Here is a 17,915-nt window from a genome sequence, read left to right as displayed (position 1 = left end):
ATCACCAGTGGCCTGGGCTACTGCAGTCTGGTCTCACCTCACGTCCAAAGCTGGTGCTGAGGTTCTCGGCTGCTGGGGTCCTGAGGTGTGTGCATCTACACCATCCATATAGATCCACAGTGTCTATGGCATGGAGTTTCCTCTGCCATTTTCTCCCTAGCTCTTTCTTGAGGTTGCACTCTCTCTGAGATTTAAAAAAAAAAAAAACTATCTTCTCCTACACAAGAGCAGTAAGCTCCTTCTCTATTCTATAATTTTGTCTCTCCTGCTACTGATACTTTACTATTAGAAATATTCCTCTTTTTCTTCTCTAACTTCTGCTCTTTTTTTTTTCTCTTAGGCTTATATCATACCAGTAGAGATCTCCAATGGAAGGAGATGACTTCCACATTAGTTCTTGAAAAGGGCCAAGAGTGAGTCTTCTTGCATGAATTAGGTCCTGTATTCAGTCCCAAAGCAGTCATTTCAGCCAGAAGGATAGAATTCCCTGGTTGTCGGTGCTTGGTTCCTCCCCACACCTTGGAATGATGGAAGGAGCTGGCTTTATCTAGACTACTTGGAATACAGGATGACTTTCAAAGGTGAGGGGGTGTTGTGGCATAGTAGGCTAAGCTTCTGCCTGCAGCACTGGCATCACAAATGGGTGCTGGTTTGTGTCCTAGCTGCTCCTCTTCCAATACAGCTCTCTGAATGTTTTGGGAAAGTAGTGGAAAGCAGCCCAAATGCTTGGGCCCCTGCACCTACCTGGGAGACCCAGAAGAAGTTCCTCGAGTCTGGCTTCAGATTGGATGTTGCAGCCATTTGGGGAGTAAACCAGCGGATAAAAGACCTTTCTCTCTGTCTCTACTTCTTTCTGTAACTCTACCTCTCAAATAGATAGAATCTTAAAAAAAAAAAAAAAAGATGAGGAGAAATGATGTCCAGCCAGTAAAAATCAACAGTATTCACTGTATGATTTCACCTTTTAATAACAATTAAAAAGCAACGTTAAAAAGAATAGATGCAGCCGGCGCCATGCTCACTTGGTTAATCCTCCACCTGCAGTGCCGGTATCCAATATGGGTGCCAGGTTCTAGTCCCAGTTGCTCCTCTTCCAGTCCAGCTCTCTGCTGTGGCCTGGGAGAGCAGTGGAGGATGGCCCAAGTGCTTGGGCCCCTGCACCTGCATGGGCGACCAGGAGGAAGCACCTGGCTCCTGGCTTCAGATCAGAGTAGCTCCAGCCATAGTGGCCATTTGGGGGGTGAACCAATGAAAGGAAGACTTTTCTGTCTCTCTCTCTCACTTTCTAACTCTGTCAAATAAAAAGAAAAAGAATAGATGCAAATATTTACACTCAAATGTTTTCAATAATTTTAGTTATAATGCTTCAAAAACTCAAATAACAAAAAACTTCAACAGGAGAATTGCATAGTAAGGAATATAAATATATTAACCATTAGAATCATAATTTCAGGTAGTTTTTAGTGCTTATGAGAAAAGAACATTTTATAATATAAAGCCATAAAGGCAGACAAAGATATAATATGTAAGTAAAAAATGTATAGGAAACACACTGAGAAAAATGTATTACAATTAGTTCAAAGAACTTTTTCATAAAAACAAATACTTTGGAGTGTTTATTTTATGGGAGAGTTTTTGTTTTGAATATTTTCTTTCTAATTTCCATAATTTTACATATGTTAACGATAAACAACTGAGAGGTGTTCTGCAGTTAGATTGAAATCTTGGTAACTTGACTTAAATCCTTATGACATTCCAAGCATCATTTTTAAGGTGCTTTCAGGTACACTGTCTTGTTTAATGGGTCTCTTATGAAATCAGTTGTCAGTCTGATTTACTCCATGAGGGTATTGTTTTTCTATAGGAGCCATAAATAAAATCTATTGATTGACATGGTGATTCATTTGTTCATTCATCCAGCTACCTATAAATTGTTGAAGGGATTAAAAAATAACCCCTAAATGAATTTTTTAAAATTAGGAAGGTAAGAAAACTTTTAAATTACTATGGGTCAGTGAACAGATTTTTTTTGTAGTGATTAGAATATGTTAATTATTCTTTGTTGAAAGAATACGAAGAGCCAAATGAATGTCAGTCATTGTGTATAAAGAGGATATGCTCATGTATAGCAGAATCCAATTGCAGTCATAAGAAGCAATGTAAAGTTAGGTGGCAGGCCAGTTAAGGGTGCTCTGTACAGTAATCTGCCATCAAGAAGACCGAACAGGCCAGTAAACTGCATTGGTTTATATGGAAAGCCAGGGCTTCAGCAGAAGTCAACTTATGAAGAGCCCTGGCAGCTCTGTCAGCAAAGAGTTGGATCACTGGAAATGGAACTGCCCTGGAGTAGAAGGACTTCAGGTCAGAGCCACAGATCTTGTTGGCTGTAAGCTGAAAAGCCCCTCACTCGGCCCAGCTTCCAAAGTGACCACCAGTGCTGAGGTGAAAGCCAAGTAGAATCAGCAACATTGCAGGCAAAATAGTAAATTTTCTGTTAGAGATGCAACCTGGATTTACCTGACCAGCTCTCTTCCCAGGCCAAGCAGGTAACGGAAGTCAACAGGATGTGTTCTCTAACGAGGTTTACATGTCCCTCATGTACCCCATGGGAAGAGATAAATAGGCCTGGGACTCATAACTGGCAAGGCTTTAAAGCCCACCTGATTATTATCAGGCCCCTTCTGTCAGTTTTTATTGGCTGTTCAATTGGAAAACTTAGTTGTGGTTTAGACACCAACTTTCTTAGGTCCTCTAATAAGGAGTCTGTCTTTTATTCCAGACCCTGTCTAGCCCACTTGGGGCCTCATTCCTTTATAATCATAGCCTCTACTCTTACATCAATGGCTCTACTCCCAATCCATGTGTATTGATGGTCCTCCCCCAACCCCTGTAGAGAATTTCTCTACAAACAAACCCCTCTACATGCAGGAGATGAGCAATCTTTCTCCCAGTCTTGGTTGGAGTCAGCTTCAAACCACATCCATCAAAGTCTACACAAGGGTCCAGAGACCCCCGTCACTTCCTCTCCTCTATGAAATCCTCTCATTACTTGGTTAATGCCACTCTTAGGACCACTGGCTGCTATTCTCACCCTGGCTTTTATACTATCTTGTCTGTTTAAGTGTTTACAGGAGGTGATAATGAAATGAACTAAAGCAGGCAGTCAACCAAATGCTACTACAGGGATATACTCGACTCCCCACCTAGGAAACAGCAGCTTGAGACATTGCTCCATGCCATCAGAGAGTAACTCATTGCTCCAAGTCAGCAGGAATTAGCTCTAAAAACAGATCATTGTCCCTCCACCCCTCCTGGACTTTTGGGGCTGATGCAATCCCATATAACACTTACTTTATAAAAAAAGGAGGGGGGGATGTCAGTAAAATGGTCTTATCTGTGGCACTATCTATGCCCTGGACACCATCTTAGGCTCTGGCCCCCATGGCCACCTTGCACAGTAAGTTTCGGTCCTAAGAGCCCTGGCCCAACCACAGGTGTCAACTCCACCCGACACTAATGGGATTTGCTGCTCCTATTTCCCTGCCCTCTGGCAAAGGTATAACAGGACCTGATCTAGCACATGTGCTCTCTCTCCTGATCCCTCTCTTACTCTCTTGCCCTCTGCCCCCGGCCTCTCAGGCTTCCCCCACCCGAAAATAAATCTGTCCCTTAAAAAAAATAATTTACAAAATATTTTTCTGCACTTTTCAGAAATACTATGTCCTATTATTGCTTAAATATATATAAATAAAAGCTTTATGTATTTGATATATCCAGTTTATTTTCTACAAATTCATTTATGAACAATTTTCTTAATTTTTTAAAAGATTAATAATTTAAAACGTAGATTTACCTAGAGGCAGAGGAAGAGGCGAGACAGAGAGAGGTCTTCTATCTGCTGGTTCACTCCTTAAATGGTCACAACATTTAGAGCTGAGTTGATTCGAAGCCAGGAGCCAGGAGTTTCTTCCAGGTCTCCCACATGGGTGCAGGGGCCCAAGGAGTTGAGTCATCTTCTACTGTTTCACAGGCCGTAGCAGAGAGCTGGAATGGAAGTGGAGCAGCTGGGACTCGTACCAGTGCCCATTTGGGATGCCGACACTGTAGGTGGCAGCTTTACTCACTATGCCACAGAGCTAGCCCCTTGTTTCTTTTTTCTATTTTTAAAAACAAAACAGGTATTGGACTTCCTGATACAGAAAATAGTATGAATAACAAAAAAAAAAATGCAATGGCCACTTAGGAACTAACTCTTGCTTGACTGTATTTCTGAGTAAAAACAATACTTAGGGGCTGAAGCTGTGGCGTAGGGGGTTTGAATCCTGGCTGCTCCACTTCTTTTATTTATTTATTTATTTGACAGGTAGAGTTATAGACAGAGAGAGAGACAGAGAGAAAGGTCTTCCTTCTGTTGGTTCACTCCCCAAATGGCCACCACGGCCAGAGCTGCGCCGATCTGAAGCCAGGAGCCAGGTGCTTCTTCCTGGTCTCCCCTGTGGGTGCAGGGTCCAAGCACTTGGGCCATCCTCCACTGCTCTCCCAGGCCACAGCAGAGAGCTGGACTGGAAGAGGAGCAACCGGAACTAGAACCTGGCACCCATATGGGATGCCAGCGCCACAGGTGGAGGATTAACCAAGTGAGCCACAGCGCTGGCCCTATTTTTAAATTTTTTTTTTTTTTTATTTTGCTCCACTTCTGATCCAGCTCTCTGCTATGGCCTGGGAAAGCCATAGAAGATGAGCTAAGTCCTTGGGCCCCTGCATCCATGTGGGAGACTTGGAAGAAGCTCCTGGCTCCTAGCTTCGGTTCAGCTCAGCTCTGGCCATTGCATCCATTTGGGGAGTGAAACAGGGGATGGAAGACCTCTCTCTCTCTGTAACTCTGCCTTTCAAATAAATAAATAAATCTTAAAAAAAAGAAAAAAAAACAATTTTTTATGTATTTGGAGACAGGAAGGCACTACTTGGTTTCATTTTTTTTTTTTTTTAAGATTTATTTATTTACTTGAAAGTCAGAGTTACACACAGAGAGAAGGAGAGACAGAAAGAAAGAGAGAGGTCTTCCATCCACTGGTTCACTCCCCAGATGGCTGCAATGGCCAGAGCTGCGCCGCTCCAAAGCCAGGAGCCAGGAGCTTCTTCTGGGTCTCCCATGTGGGTGCAGGGGCACAAGGACTTGTGCCATCTTCTACTGCTTTCCAAGGCCATAGCAGAGAGCTAGATTGGAAATGGAGCAGCCGGGACTCTAGCTGGCGCCCATATGGGATGCCACCACTGCAGGTGTTGGCTTTATCCACTACGCCACAGCGCCAGCCCCTGCTACTTGGTTTCTTAAAGAATCAACCTTCCCAGGCCGGCACCTGGGCTCAATGGGCTAATCCTCCACCTGCGGCGCTGGCACACTGGGCTCTAGTCCTGGTCGGGGCACTGGATTCTGTCCCAGTTGCCCCTCTTCCAGGCCAGCTCTCTGCTATGGCCCGGGAAGGCAGTGGAGGATGGCCCAAGTCCTTGGGCCCTGCACCCGCATGGGAGACCAGGAGAAGCACCTGGCTCCTGCCTTTGGATCAGCGCAGTGCACCGGCTGCAGCGCGCCAGCCGCAGTGGCCATTGGAGGGTGAACCAACGGTAAAGGAAGACCTTTCTCTCTGTCTCTCTCTCACTGTCCACTCTGCCTGTCAAAAAAATTAAGAAAAAAAAAAAAAAAAGAATCGACTTTCCCTTAAGGCCTTGTTACAGAAGTTTAAACAATGTAAATGAATGCCCCATTACGAATTGTCATATCATATTTATGTGACCTATGTGTTCTGGGATCAAATGCATACCTGACAAGATGCCTGGGAAGGGTTGTTATATCATAGTTTCATATGAGTTCTTGGCATGCAGAACTGAAGAAAAGTGATTTGAAACAATTAGTACATCCTATTTAGAAGAAATTACTAGTATTCCCTTAAATAATAGGTCACAATAGAAAGATACTGACTGGAAGTTATCCTTTCCACTTTCATTCATTTTTCATATTTGTGATGTACATAGTTGATTCATTTGCTCGTGAAACAATCCTGTCACAAAGTATTAAAGCAGAAGACACTACCATTCCTTCAACATCTGCATTTTTCAAGTTTTATACTCTCTTATATCCATAGTAGGCCAACAGTTCTTGAATTTGAAAATAAAAATAAATGGGTAAAATCTAAAAATGCAGATGCAGATGCTTGTATTACAATGGTACTAGATGAAAAGGAGACAGGGAGGGCAGAGGCAAATAGCCAGCATGTTCATGTGCCAGTGATAGAGAGACTCCTGACTTGGTAGACTGGGGCTTTGGGTCGCCTCTTCATCACCTGGAGATGAGTCTCAGAGAACCTGGGAAGTAAAGCAACCGGCTTCTGTGAGACATATTGATGTCATGTGCTGGTCCTTATAGTCATAGTTTTCTGTCCTGTTGTATCTGATCTAGGTAATGAGAATTTTATGTGTCTTGGGGAAAATTTTCATGTGTTTTCTGCTGTCTGTTGAGTCTTGATTGGAACATTCACCCAATTAATCAATCAAACCCATTTCTCTTCTGAACTAATCTCAAGGACTTGCCCTTTTAGAGTCTATAAATACCCCTAGGCAATCAGTTCTCAATGGCTCCCATCTTCAGGGCCCTCTCTCCACAGACTCAGGAGCTTTCTCTCACTTTTGTTGTTTTCTGTTTTTATTTTATTTGTCCCTCTTATTTACTCTCTGCTTTTTTTCCCCAGTAAATTACTTCTGCTTTACAAACTCTTCCTTATTAGTACTCCTCATTCATCATGAATGAGAGACACAAACATGGCAGAGAAAAAAAACGGTAGTAACCACAGACTCCTGCAACGTAGGGAATGTGGTTCAAGTCTTTGGATTAAAAAAAATTCCCCAGTGAAGCTAGCTGTAATGGAATTTCCAGAAAAACCTCCTTTGTCCTTCAAAACGGGCCTGAAAAACCTAAATCCAAACTTTTGAAAACTACCATTATGAGATGTTATAATGATCAAAGCAGTAGAAGGAGGAGGATGAATGTGTCTCCCATTTGTAGCATAACCTCTATAGCTATTGATATATCAGTAAAAACCATTAAAGTACCAGAGTGCTTTGAAGGACAGGGGCAAAAAAGTACAGAACGTATTATCTGTCTAAATCAGAAATAGGGCTTCATGGCTAAGAACATTTTCCAAACAGTAAAATGACCCCATGATAAATTCTCTCCAACACAAAACATAGCAAAAATAAGATTTACAAGTAGATATTGTGATAACAGAAAATTAAAAGGCAGAGAGCACAAAAGAAATCAAGGCAATGCTGTAGGTTCAACAGTACTTCAAAAACTATTTACTTTGAAAGCCCTAGCAAAATATTACTCTTGTTTATAAATCACTTATTTTTGACCACACATTGAATCCTTTTCTTGCTATGTATTGAAGAACCTAGTCAGCCTTTAAGCAAACTGCATTTCTTTGCCAATCTTTTAGCTGAGTATCTCATTACAGTGGACTTTGGTGCAGGTAACTGGAAGTTGCTAATATAAAGCCTTCAATGCTTCGGATCGGCGCGATGCGCCGGCCACGGCGGCCATTGGAGGGTGAACCAACGGCGAAAGGAAGACCTTTCTCTCTGTCTCTCTCTCTCACTATCCACTCTGCCTGTCAAAAAAAAAAAAAAAAAAAAAGGCCTTCAATGTGGTGTTGGACATAATTTGATAGTTTTCAACAATTGCTATCTGATACTCATTTTCTGCATTCTGTTTGATTTTAATAAATTCCTTGGCAGTTTGGACTTCATTTGACAAAATTATTGAATCTTGTACATCTTTACAACTAACCAACTAAACGTTGCCATCTTCATAATAGTGAACCTGAGTCTTAAACACTCCACAAACTTAGGGTGTAGGTGGTGTGATAGTAAATATCCACTGAGATTTCCAATGACCATTCCAGCAGTTTTAGGCTGAAACTGATGACTCTCAACACATGCATTAGTAGTCTGTTGCTGACCTATAGTCTTTTTGTTTGTTTGTTTGTTTTGACAGGCAGAGTGGATAGTGAGAGAGAGAGAGAGAGAAAGGTTTTCCTTTTTGCCGTTGGTTCACCCTCCAATGGCCACTGCGGCTGGCGCATCTCGCTGATCTGAAGCCAGGAGCCAGGTGCTTCTCCTGGTCTCCCATGCGGGTGCAGGGCCCAAGCACTTGGGCCATCCTCCACTGCCTTCCTGGGCCATAGCAGAGAGCTGGCCTGGAAGAGGGGCAACCGGGATAGAATCCGGCGCCCCAACCAGGACTAGAACCCAGTGTGCTGGCACCACAGGGTGGAGGATTAGCCTGTTGAGCCACGGCGCCGGCAGCTGACCTATAGTTTTAGCATAAGCAATACAGAAGATATTGCAATGATGATCTTTTACATGGGCTCTTAAAGCACTGTCACAGGATTCTCTTTAAAACTCAAACCCCCACCCCCTTCCACTGGCTGGGAGTCGTTTCTTCTTTCTGTATCTAAAAATCTGCTATTTACCAGGTTACCATGCTATGTAATTAGACCTGATCTTCATATTCTTCCGTCTTCACAGGTATGAACTGATCCATGTTTTACTGGGCAAATGCATGTGTTTCCTCTTCTCTGAGGAGATTAACATTATTAAGTAGTCGTTGGATGTTACTGAGTGCTTCATTGAATTCCTTTAGGGATGCATGAGTGATGAATTTAGCCCATCAGATACATAATATATGAAGTCAGTCATCTTGGGCTGCTCTAAATTGTATTTTTATTTTATTTGAAAGGCACATACACACACGCACACACAGAGAGAGAGGGAGAGAGAGAGAGAGAGAAAGAGAGAGAGAGAGAGAGAGAATCTTCTATATCTATTGATTCACTCCCCAAATACCTGCAATAACCAAGGCTAGGCCAGGCCAAAGCCAAGAGCTCAAAATCTCATCTGAGTCTCTAATGTGAATGTCAGGGACCCAAGTATTTGAGCTATCTTCCACTGCTTCCCAGAGAGTGCATTAGCAAGAAGCTAGATCAGGAATAGGGGAGCCAGGAGTTGAACCAGGTACTTTGGTATGAGATGTGGTCTTCCAAGGTACAGTGACTTAGCCACTGTGCCAAACACCTGCCGCCTGTGAATAATTTTCATTCCATCTGTTAGGTGGAGCAAAAGATAGTGAAGTTTTCTTATAGGAATATTTGGCTATCACCCCGGGGTAGCTTTGTGCTGTAGTGGCTTGGGGTGCTTTCTGAGCAGGCAAGAGGAGAGGCACTGCCTATTTCTTATTTTTCCAACTTAATGAGAAGTAAGAAGGTGACACATGCTGCCTGTCATTAGAGCTAGAGCCTAGGACATCCAGATAACTTAACACTCAAGTTGACTATTTACTGAATTCCAAAAAGCATTCTTAGTGATTCATGTACAACAATTGACCTAGCTTCTCACTTAACTCTAGGTGGATGCTATTATACAGAGGGAGGAACTTTTTTTTTTTTTTCAACAAATTGAGGCATGGATACACTGAGAAATTACTTGCCCAAGATCACAGAGCTAATAAACGTGTGTGCTGAGTTTATGCATTGAAGCTCAGTTGTGACTTTTTTTTTAAGATTTTTATTTATTTATTTGACAGGTAGAGTTATAGACAGAGAGAGAAAGGTCTTCCTTCCATTGGTTCACACAGTACTGCAGTTCTAGTATCACCATCCTATTTATGTCTGTGAATAAGGAATTCTGTCAATACAACTGCATTTGCGATGCTTACCACTAGAGGGAGGGCTCAGACCATGGAGATCAGCAGCAAGACCAGACTGGAAGTAGACCAAGCATGAAACTCATGAGCCCTTTATTAATAGAACAGATGTCTTATTATCTGGAAGAGATGAGTTCACAATCCCAGTGAAGGGATGTGTCAATTTTCAGGGTTTTGAAGTGAGAAAAGCTAACATGCTTAGTCTTCTAGAGGAGAATTTCTCAACCTCAGTACTAGGGCATTCAAGACTAAAAAATTCTCTGTTGCTGGGGCAGTGCTGTGCATTGCAAGATGTTTAGCAACATCCCTGAGCACTACCTATCAGACACTGGTAGCATGCTTTTCCCAGCTATAACACATTTCCAGACATTGCTAAATGTTCCCAGGTGAACAACATTGCCCCTAATTGAGAACCACTGTCTTAGAGATCCAAGATTTTCTAAAGACCTGAGACTTCAGAGTATAAAGTATAAAGTCTTCCCTGGGAATAGGAGAGGGAGGAAGAAGGGGGGTGTAAGTGTCCATACAAGGAATCCCTGTATTCCTAAAGTTGTACTTATGAAATGCATGAAGTTTGTATTCCTTAAATAAAGGGTTTCTTTAAAAAAATAAAATATAATAAAAAGATATTGCCTTCCTGGTGATTAGGGAATCTAGTCCTTTGCTTGTTCTGGGTATACACAATTCAAGGCTATATATAGACTGGATGGAGCTGGATGCAATCCATAAATGAACTATGAACAAAAGGCAACCAACATAACAACACCAGGCACGTAGACTGAGGAAGTAAGAAACAGCTTGATACTTTACAAGGAGGGAGAAAAGAGTGACAACTGTATGTAGGGGTTGAAGTTGAGATGACATCTAGAAAGGCAGAATCATTAGACTATGGAGGCAAAGACTCTCATAAAGAGGGGCTCTTTGGAGATGTTGGCGGGGCTGGTGCTGGGGCTTAGTAGGCTAAGCCTCCACCTGTGGTACCTGCATTCTATATGAGCACTAGTTCATGTCTTGACTGCTCCTCTTTTGATCCAGCTCTCAGCTTATGGCCTGGGAAAGCAGTGGAGGCTGGTCCAAGTGTTTGGGCCCCTATACCCATGTGGGAGACCTGGAAGAAGCTCCTGTCTCCTGGCTTCGGATAGGCTCACCTCCAACCGTTGAGGCCATTTGGAGAGTGAATCAGTGGATGGAAGACCTTTCTCTCTGTCTCTCCCTCTCTCTGTCTGTAACTCTACCTCTCAAGTAAATAAAATAAAATCTTAAAAAAAGAGAGAGAGACAAAGAGATGTTGGCATGGATGGACAGGAGCTTTTATGTTCTTGGGCCCAGTTCAAAGACTTCTGTATCAAATCTAGTCTTCTAATATTTCCTGTCTCACTGATACTATTTCTTCATAGCCAACCATTCTAGAAAACTTGGAGTTATTTTCTGCAGTGATTCTCCTTAGTAAGGAAGTAATTTAAATTCAAATTTTCCTATGTAAAACACTTATGAAACATATGCTGTGACATAGTAAGTTAAGCCTCTACCTGTGGTGCCAGCATCCCATATGGGTGCTGGTTCATATCCCAGCGCTCCTCTTCCAATCCAGCTCTTTTCTACGACCTAGGAAAAGCAGTGGAAGTTGGCCCAGGTGCTTGGGCCCCTGTTTTGAAGTGCGAGACCTGGAGGAAGTTTTTGGCTCCTGGCTTTGGATCAGCCCTGCTCTGGATGTTGTGGCCATTTGGGGAGTGAACCAGCAGATGGAAGATCTCTCTTTTTGTCTCTCCCTCTCTGTCTATAACTCTACCTCTCACTACCTCTCAAATAAATAAAATCTTCAAAAAAAAAAAAAGAAGACAATTTTCTCAAGATGATTTAGCTAATGAGTGGCAAAAGTTCAGAGAGAAACTGATTTACAGTTTCCCATTTTAGTGTTTTCTCCAAACCTTTATACTTCTTGTTAGTAACTGTGACTATCTGAATTATTTTTTTGAAAACATTTTACTAATTTATTCGAGATGTAGTGCTCAGCCAGAGAGAGAGGCAGAGACACAGAGAAAGGTCTACCAGCCACTGGTTCACTCCCCAAATGGCTGCAACAGTTGGAGCTGGGCTGATATGAAGCCGGGAGCCAGGAGCTGCTTTTGGGTTTCCCACATGGATGCAGGGGCCCATCTTCTACTGCTTTTCCAGGCATAGCAGAGAGCTGGATCAGAAGAGGAGCAGTCAGGACATGAACTGGTGCCCATATGGGATGCTGGTGCCACAGGCGGAGGCTTAGTCCACCATGCCACAGCCCCGGCCCCCTGAATGAGTCTTATAGGTTGGTTGCTGTGTAGGCAACTTAAAAGAAATGCCTTAAGCTCCTCCCCACATCCATGAAATATCATTTAAAATACATTTAATGAACTATTTGATTGTCAAAGAGGATTACTGTATAGATCTTTGTGTTTTAAATTGTCTATTCTATGCAAATTTACTGGGAATAAATAACTAAGTAAGACAAGATCCCATCTTCAAAGAGTTTAGTAGGGGAGATTCAAGTAAACACTGGGACTGCATATGTCACAAGTTGGCTGTGGAACCGGAGAGAGGCAGTAATTAACCTCATCTAGCAGAATTGGGAAAACTTCCCAGAGGAGGTCACTAGAGATGATTCTTGAAGGGTGAGTGGAACTTTGATGGGTAGAAAAGGGAAAGATATATCAAAGACAATAGAATGAACAGTAGCACAGGCGAAAGAAAGTTGGAAAATGGAAAGTGAGTGGAAATCCTTCCCATGTAACTAACATAGGTGTGTCTTAGGAGCAGAGGCCAGGAGTTTGAGTACTTGGGTGGGATTATGGTGAAAGGTCTGGGATGCCATAAACAGTGTTTTGTCTTCCAATTATAATACCTCTTCACCCCTTTCCCATTATTCACTTACCTTTAAAATAGCTTTATTTTGGGCTGGCGCTGTGGCTTAGTGTGTAAAACCACTGCCTGCAGTGCTGGCATCCCATATGTGTTCTGGTTCAAGTCCCAGCTGCTCCTCTTCCAATCCAGCTCTCTGCTATGGCCTGGGAAAGCAGCAGAACAAGGTCCAAGTTCTTGGGCCCCTGCTGCCACATAGGAGGCCCAAAGAAACTCCTGGCTCCTGGCTGCAGATCCGTGCAGCTCTGGCCATTGTGGCCATCTGGGGAGTGAACCAGCAGATGGAAGACCTCTCTCTCTCTCTCTCTCTCTCTCTCTCTCTCTCTCTGCCTCTGCCTCTGTAACTCTACTTTTCAAATAATAAATAACTATTTTTAAAACTAGCCTTATTTTTCTTTAGTTCTCATATGACATAACAGTGTGCCAAATGTTTCATAATATGCACTTAAATAAGAGAAAGGAAAGAGCAGAAGAGATTTGCAGTTTTCTTGATCTCCTTTGTTGGATATGAGTGGAAAGAAACAAGATATAAAATTGGTAGATGAAATTTTAGTTTCACAAAAATAATTAAACTGTCAATGCCTCCTCTACTAATGAGGAAAAGAAATTAACATATTGAGTATGTATTGCTACTACTAAATACATCAAACGCTATAGAATCATCTAACTTAATTCCCACAAATTACTCCATGGGTTGTTTAATAATGATTATTGCAAGTATAAAGATAAGAAACCTTAGGCACAGGAATTCAGACTCATGGCCAAGGTCATTCAGTGACAGCTCAGTGGAGTTCTCTGTTTCCAGAGTCTCTTTGCCACAGTGTTTCAGGTGACACTAACAGTAAGATTTTTTTTTTTGACAGGCAGAGTGGACAGTGAGAGACAGACAGAGAGAAAGGTCTTCCTTTTGCCGTTGGTTCACCCTCCAATGGCCTCCGCGGCTGGCGCGCTGCGGCCGGTGCACCACGCTGATCCGATGGCAGGAGCCAGGTGCTTCTCCTGGTCTCCCATGGGGTGCAGAGCCCAAGCACTTGGGCCATCCTCCACTGCACTCCCTGGCCACAGCAGAGAGCTGGCCTGGAAGAGGGGCAACCGGGACAGAATCCGGCTCCCCGACCGGGACTAGAACCCGGTGTGCCGGCGCCGCAAGGCGGAGGATTAGCCTATTGAGCCGCGGCGCCGGCCTAACAGTAAGATTTAAATATTTTTTTTGTTTGTTTTTTTGACAGGCAGAGTGGATAGTGAGAGAGAGAGAGACAGAGAGAAAGGTCTTCTTTTTTGCTGTTGATTCACCCTCCAATGGCCGCTGCGGCCGGCGCATCACGCTGATCCGAAGCCAGGAGCCAGGTGCTTCTCCTGGTCTCCCATGCGGGTGCAGGGCCCAAGCACTTGGGTCATCCTCCACTGCCTTCCCGGGCCATAGCAGAGAGCTGGCCTGGAAGAGGGGCAACCGGGATAGAATCCGGTGCCCCGACCAGGACTAGAACCTGGTGTGCCGGCGCCGCAAGGCGGAGGATTAGCCTGTTAAGCCACGGCGCCGGCCAAGATTTAAATATTTTAAAAAATTAACTAATTTTTATTTACTTGAAACATATGAAATAGAGATAGAAGTAGGCACTAAAATAATTGGGGAAAAAAGAAAAACAGGAAGAGAGATAAAACATTTTAGAGATAGGAAAAAGAAACATATTAAAAAGCAAAAATAAAGATATAATTTAAAGGGACTGGGTTGGTTATATAAATTATTATTATCTCCACTAAGATACTTAAATAAATAAATGTTATATCTCTCATCACATAATAGAAAAAATGGGAGACACTCATAGGTTTAAATTTATATATGTGTACATGTGATTATATAAAATACATATAATATTTTTATGTGTATTTTTAATGGTAAGGCATAATTTACTTATGGAGGGATGAAATGATAGGTATAGGGACCATTGTAGTGGGTCTTGTAATGAGGGAGAGATTGGATTCAACTGCCAATATATTTTGATTTTTGCTTTAAATAGGCTTAACTCAATAAAAAGAAGACTTTGAAAGGAATGGTCACCACATTTGTTAACAGTATAAATACTTTAAAACTTCACCATCTTGGACAATAAATATATGAAAAAATGCTGTATATCAATAGGCATCATGGAAATGCAAATCAAATCAAGAATGAGATTTCATCTCACCCATATCAAAAGAGAGAGCAACAAATGCTTGTGAGGATGTAGAGAAAAAGGAATTTTTGGTGGGAATGTAAATTAGCGCAGTATGTAGATTTCTCTAAAAACTGAAAGTAGACTTGCCATATGATCCTGCAATCTCACTACTGGGTATATACTCAAATGACATGAACATACTTGATCAAAGAGTTATCTACAGCATCGTGTTTATACCAGTGCTGCTCACATTAGCCATAATATGGAATCAACCTAGTTGTCCATCGTCAGATGAATGGGTAAAGAAAATGTGATATTATTCAGCTATAAAATATGGAATAGCATTCAGCTATAAAAAAGAATAAAATTCTATCATTTGCATCAAAATGATTGGAATTGGAAGACATCAATTTGGGTGAAAGAAGCCAGACAAAGAAAGTAAATACTGCATGTTCTCTTTTATACATGAGAGCTAAACAATTTTTTTTTTTTAGGTACCAGAATGTTTATTAACCCACCTTCCTGCTTTCTTTTAACACTCTAAATATTATATAAACATTATAAGCCAAATTTGACCCAAGGTTGTGATAGAAACCACCATATTACAAAGTGATGGCAGATCTATGCCTGCTTCTTCTGGCCCCTCTGAACCTCTGGCTGTCTCATATAGAGGTTACTTTAACCCCTGTAAAATGAGAACTAAAAGGACTAATAAGGACTAACCTTACTCATTGTTCTGAGGGTTTTGAGAAGGCCCAGCACTAAGCCAGGCTCTCAGAAACATTCAAGCTTCAACAGTTCCTCCTTGCCCCCTGATAGCACTCCTCCTCTTCCACCATGGGCTGAGGAACCAGCAGACCTGTAAACCAAGCACATGGGTCTAACACTATAGGCCAGGTGAAGGCCTATCTGGTAAAGTGCATGGGCTTTGTGACACCAACTTCCTGCCTAAGAAAGGACTGACCTAGCAGTTCTAAGACTTCTGGGTTCCCTGGGCTCATGGTTCCCCATAGATGTCTCCCTTGTACCTCCAGCATGACCAGGGTTTGAATAGGGCCCTCTTAGTTCCCTGTGTCACACCTGGAATATGAGCAATGCAGAGGCCAAAGACTGAGTGACTGGCCCAAGTGACTCAAAAAGGGGACATCACTGAAAATCCAACTGCAGAGGTGGTGCCACTTGCTCTTGGGGAGGAGAGGTAGGGCCTGAGCACTGGAAGGTGAAAGGTAGGCTTGGCTCTCAGTAGCGGTAGTGATCAGGCTTGAAAGGGCCATCACAGGACATGCCCAGGTACTGCGCCTGCTTCTCAGTCAGCTTGGTCAGCTTCACATTCAGCTTGCTCAGGTGGGCTTCAGCCACTGCCTCGTCCAGCTTCTTGGGCAGGAAGTGAACACCAACAGCATACTTGTCAGGGTGGGTCCACAGCTCAATCTGTGCCAGCACCTGGTTTGTGAAGGAGTTGCTCATCACGAAGCTGGGGTGGCCCATGGCACAACCCAGATTGACCAGCCGGACTTCGGCAAGCAGGATGATGCGGCGCCCATTCTTCAGCCAATAGCGGTCCACCTGGGGCTTGATGTTCACCTTCTCCACTGCATTCTCATTGAGCCACTTGACGTCAATCTCCACGTCGAAGTGTCCTATGTTACACACAATGCCATCATCCTTCATCTGCTCAAAGTGCCGCCCAAGGATGATGTCCACACAGCCTGTGGTAGTGACAAAGATGTTGCCCTCCTTGCAGGCTTCATCCATGGTGGTCACCTCGAAGCCCTCCATGGCAGCCTGCAGTGCGTTGATGGGGTCTATCTCAGTGATGATGACACTGGCCCCAAAGCCCCTGAGGGCCTGGGCACAGCCCTTGCCCACGTTGCCATAGCCTGCGACCACCGCCACCTTGCCTGTGATCATCACATCCGTAGCCCGCTTGATGCCGTCGATGAGGGACTCCCGGCAGCCATAGAGGTTGTCAAATTTGCTCTTGGTGACAGAGTCATTGACATTGATTGCAGGCACCTTCAGGACCCCATTGGCCATCATCTTGTAGAGGTTTTGGACCCCGGTCGTGGTCTCCTCAGAGATGCCCCTGATGCCTGACAGGAGCTGTGGATACTTGGTGTGGATGAGGCTGGTGAGGTCACCGCCATTGTCCAGGATCATGTTGAGGGGCCCGTCCTTTAAGTAGAGCGTCTGCTCGATGCACCACAGGTACTCCTCGTCTGTTTCGCCCTTCCAGGCATACACTGGAATGCCGGCCTTGGCAATGGCAGCCGCTGCGTGGTCCTGGGTGGAAAAGATATTGCAGCTGGACCACTGCACCTCGGCGCCCAGGGCAACAAGGTTCTCAATGAGGATGGCAGTCTCCACGGTCATGTGCAGGCAGCCGGCGATGCGGGCGCCCTTCAGTGGCTTGGAGTCCGAGTACATCTCCCACATGCGCATCAGGCCCGGCATCTCGTTCTCGGCGATGTCAAGGGCCTTGCGTCCCCATGCAGCCAGGCCAATGTCCGCGACTTTGTAGGGCAGTTTGTCAGACATTCTGCCGGCGTTGCTGCACGCGGTGATGGACACAGGCGGCAAGGGGACCAGGCCTAGAGCAGAAACCAGGCACTGGGCTGGCGGCGCGGGGCCAACAATTTTTTAAAATCAAAAATAAAAAACAAAAAAAGGAAGAAATCCCTGTGTGTATCAGTCTTACTGCAAATGCATCATTGTGTCAAACTTTGTTTTAAAAAATTCATCATTGAAATACTTTTAAAAATGTTCTCAATAAAGTGTCATCTATATTTCTAATCTATTAAAATTCTTATTTGTCTTAATGTATTGAATTATGTAGACATGTTCCCATTCATATTTTCATAATCATTTATTTCCTGAGACAGACTATTTTTTCCCCCTGTGGATTAGAATTGCAAGGTTGGACTTGGCTCTGGAATGCAATAGGAAATATTAGATCTCAGATACTCAGAGCAAATTTTCTGCCCACATATGCTGGATAGACACATTATGCCATCTGCATATATTGTATTTCTCCTATCTCCCACTTGGGAAAACAGCACCTCTAAATCATATTAGCAATGGAGTCTCTGGTTGGTGAACCTCATAGA

General features: G+C 43.4%; 1 protein-coding gene and 1 pseudogene across 1 annotated transcript; both read right to left on the bottom strand.

The window, feature by feature from the left end:
* Positions 1-7,459: 7,459 nt before the first annotated feature.
* LOC133756646 (F-actin-capping protein subunit alpha-1-like) lies at positions 7,460-8,725 on the bottom strand (annotated as a pseudogene).
* Positions 8,726-15,944: 7,219 nt separating this feature from the next.
* Positions 15,945-17,428, bottom strand: LOC133757080 (adenosylhomocysteinase-like). Its single transcript, XM_062187691.1, has one exon. The coding sequence runs from the start codon at positions 17,344-17,346 to the stop codon at positions 16,048-16,050; it is 1,299 nt and encodes a 432-aa protein (XP_062043675.1). The 5' UTR covers positions 17,347-17,428; the 3' UTR covers positions 15,945-16,047.
* Between the last annotated feature and the right edge of the window lie 487 nt (positions 17,429-17,915).

Source organism: Lepus europaeus, chromosome 3 (genome assembly GCF_033115175.1).
Source record: "Lepus europaeus isolate LE1 chromosome 3, mLepTim1.pri, whole genome shotgun sequence".
NCBI lineage: Eukaryota > Metazoa > Chordata > Mammalia > Lagomorpha > Leporidae > Lepus > Lepus europaeus.
Note: the sequence above shows the minus strand (reverse complement) of the source record. Positions and strands in the feature narration are given on the sequence as shown.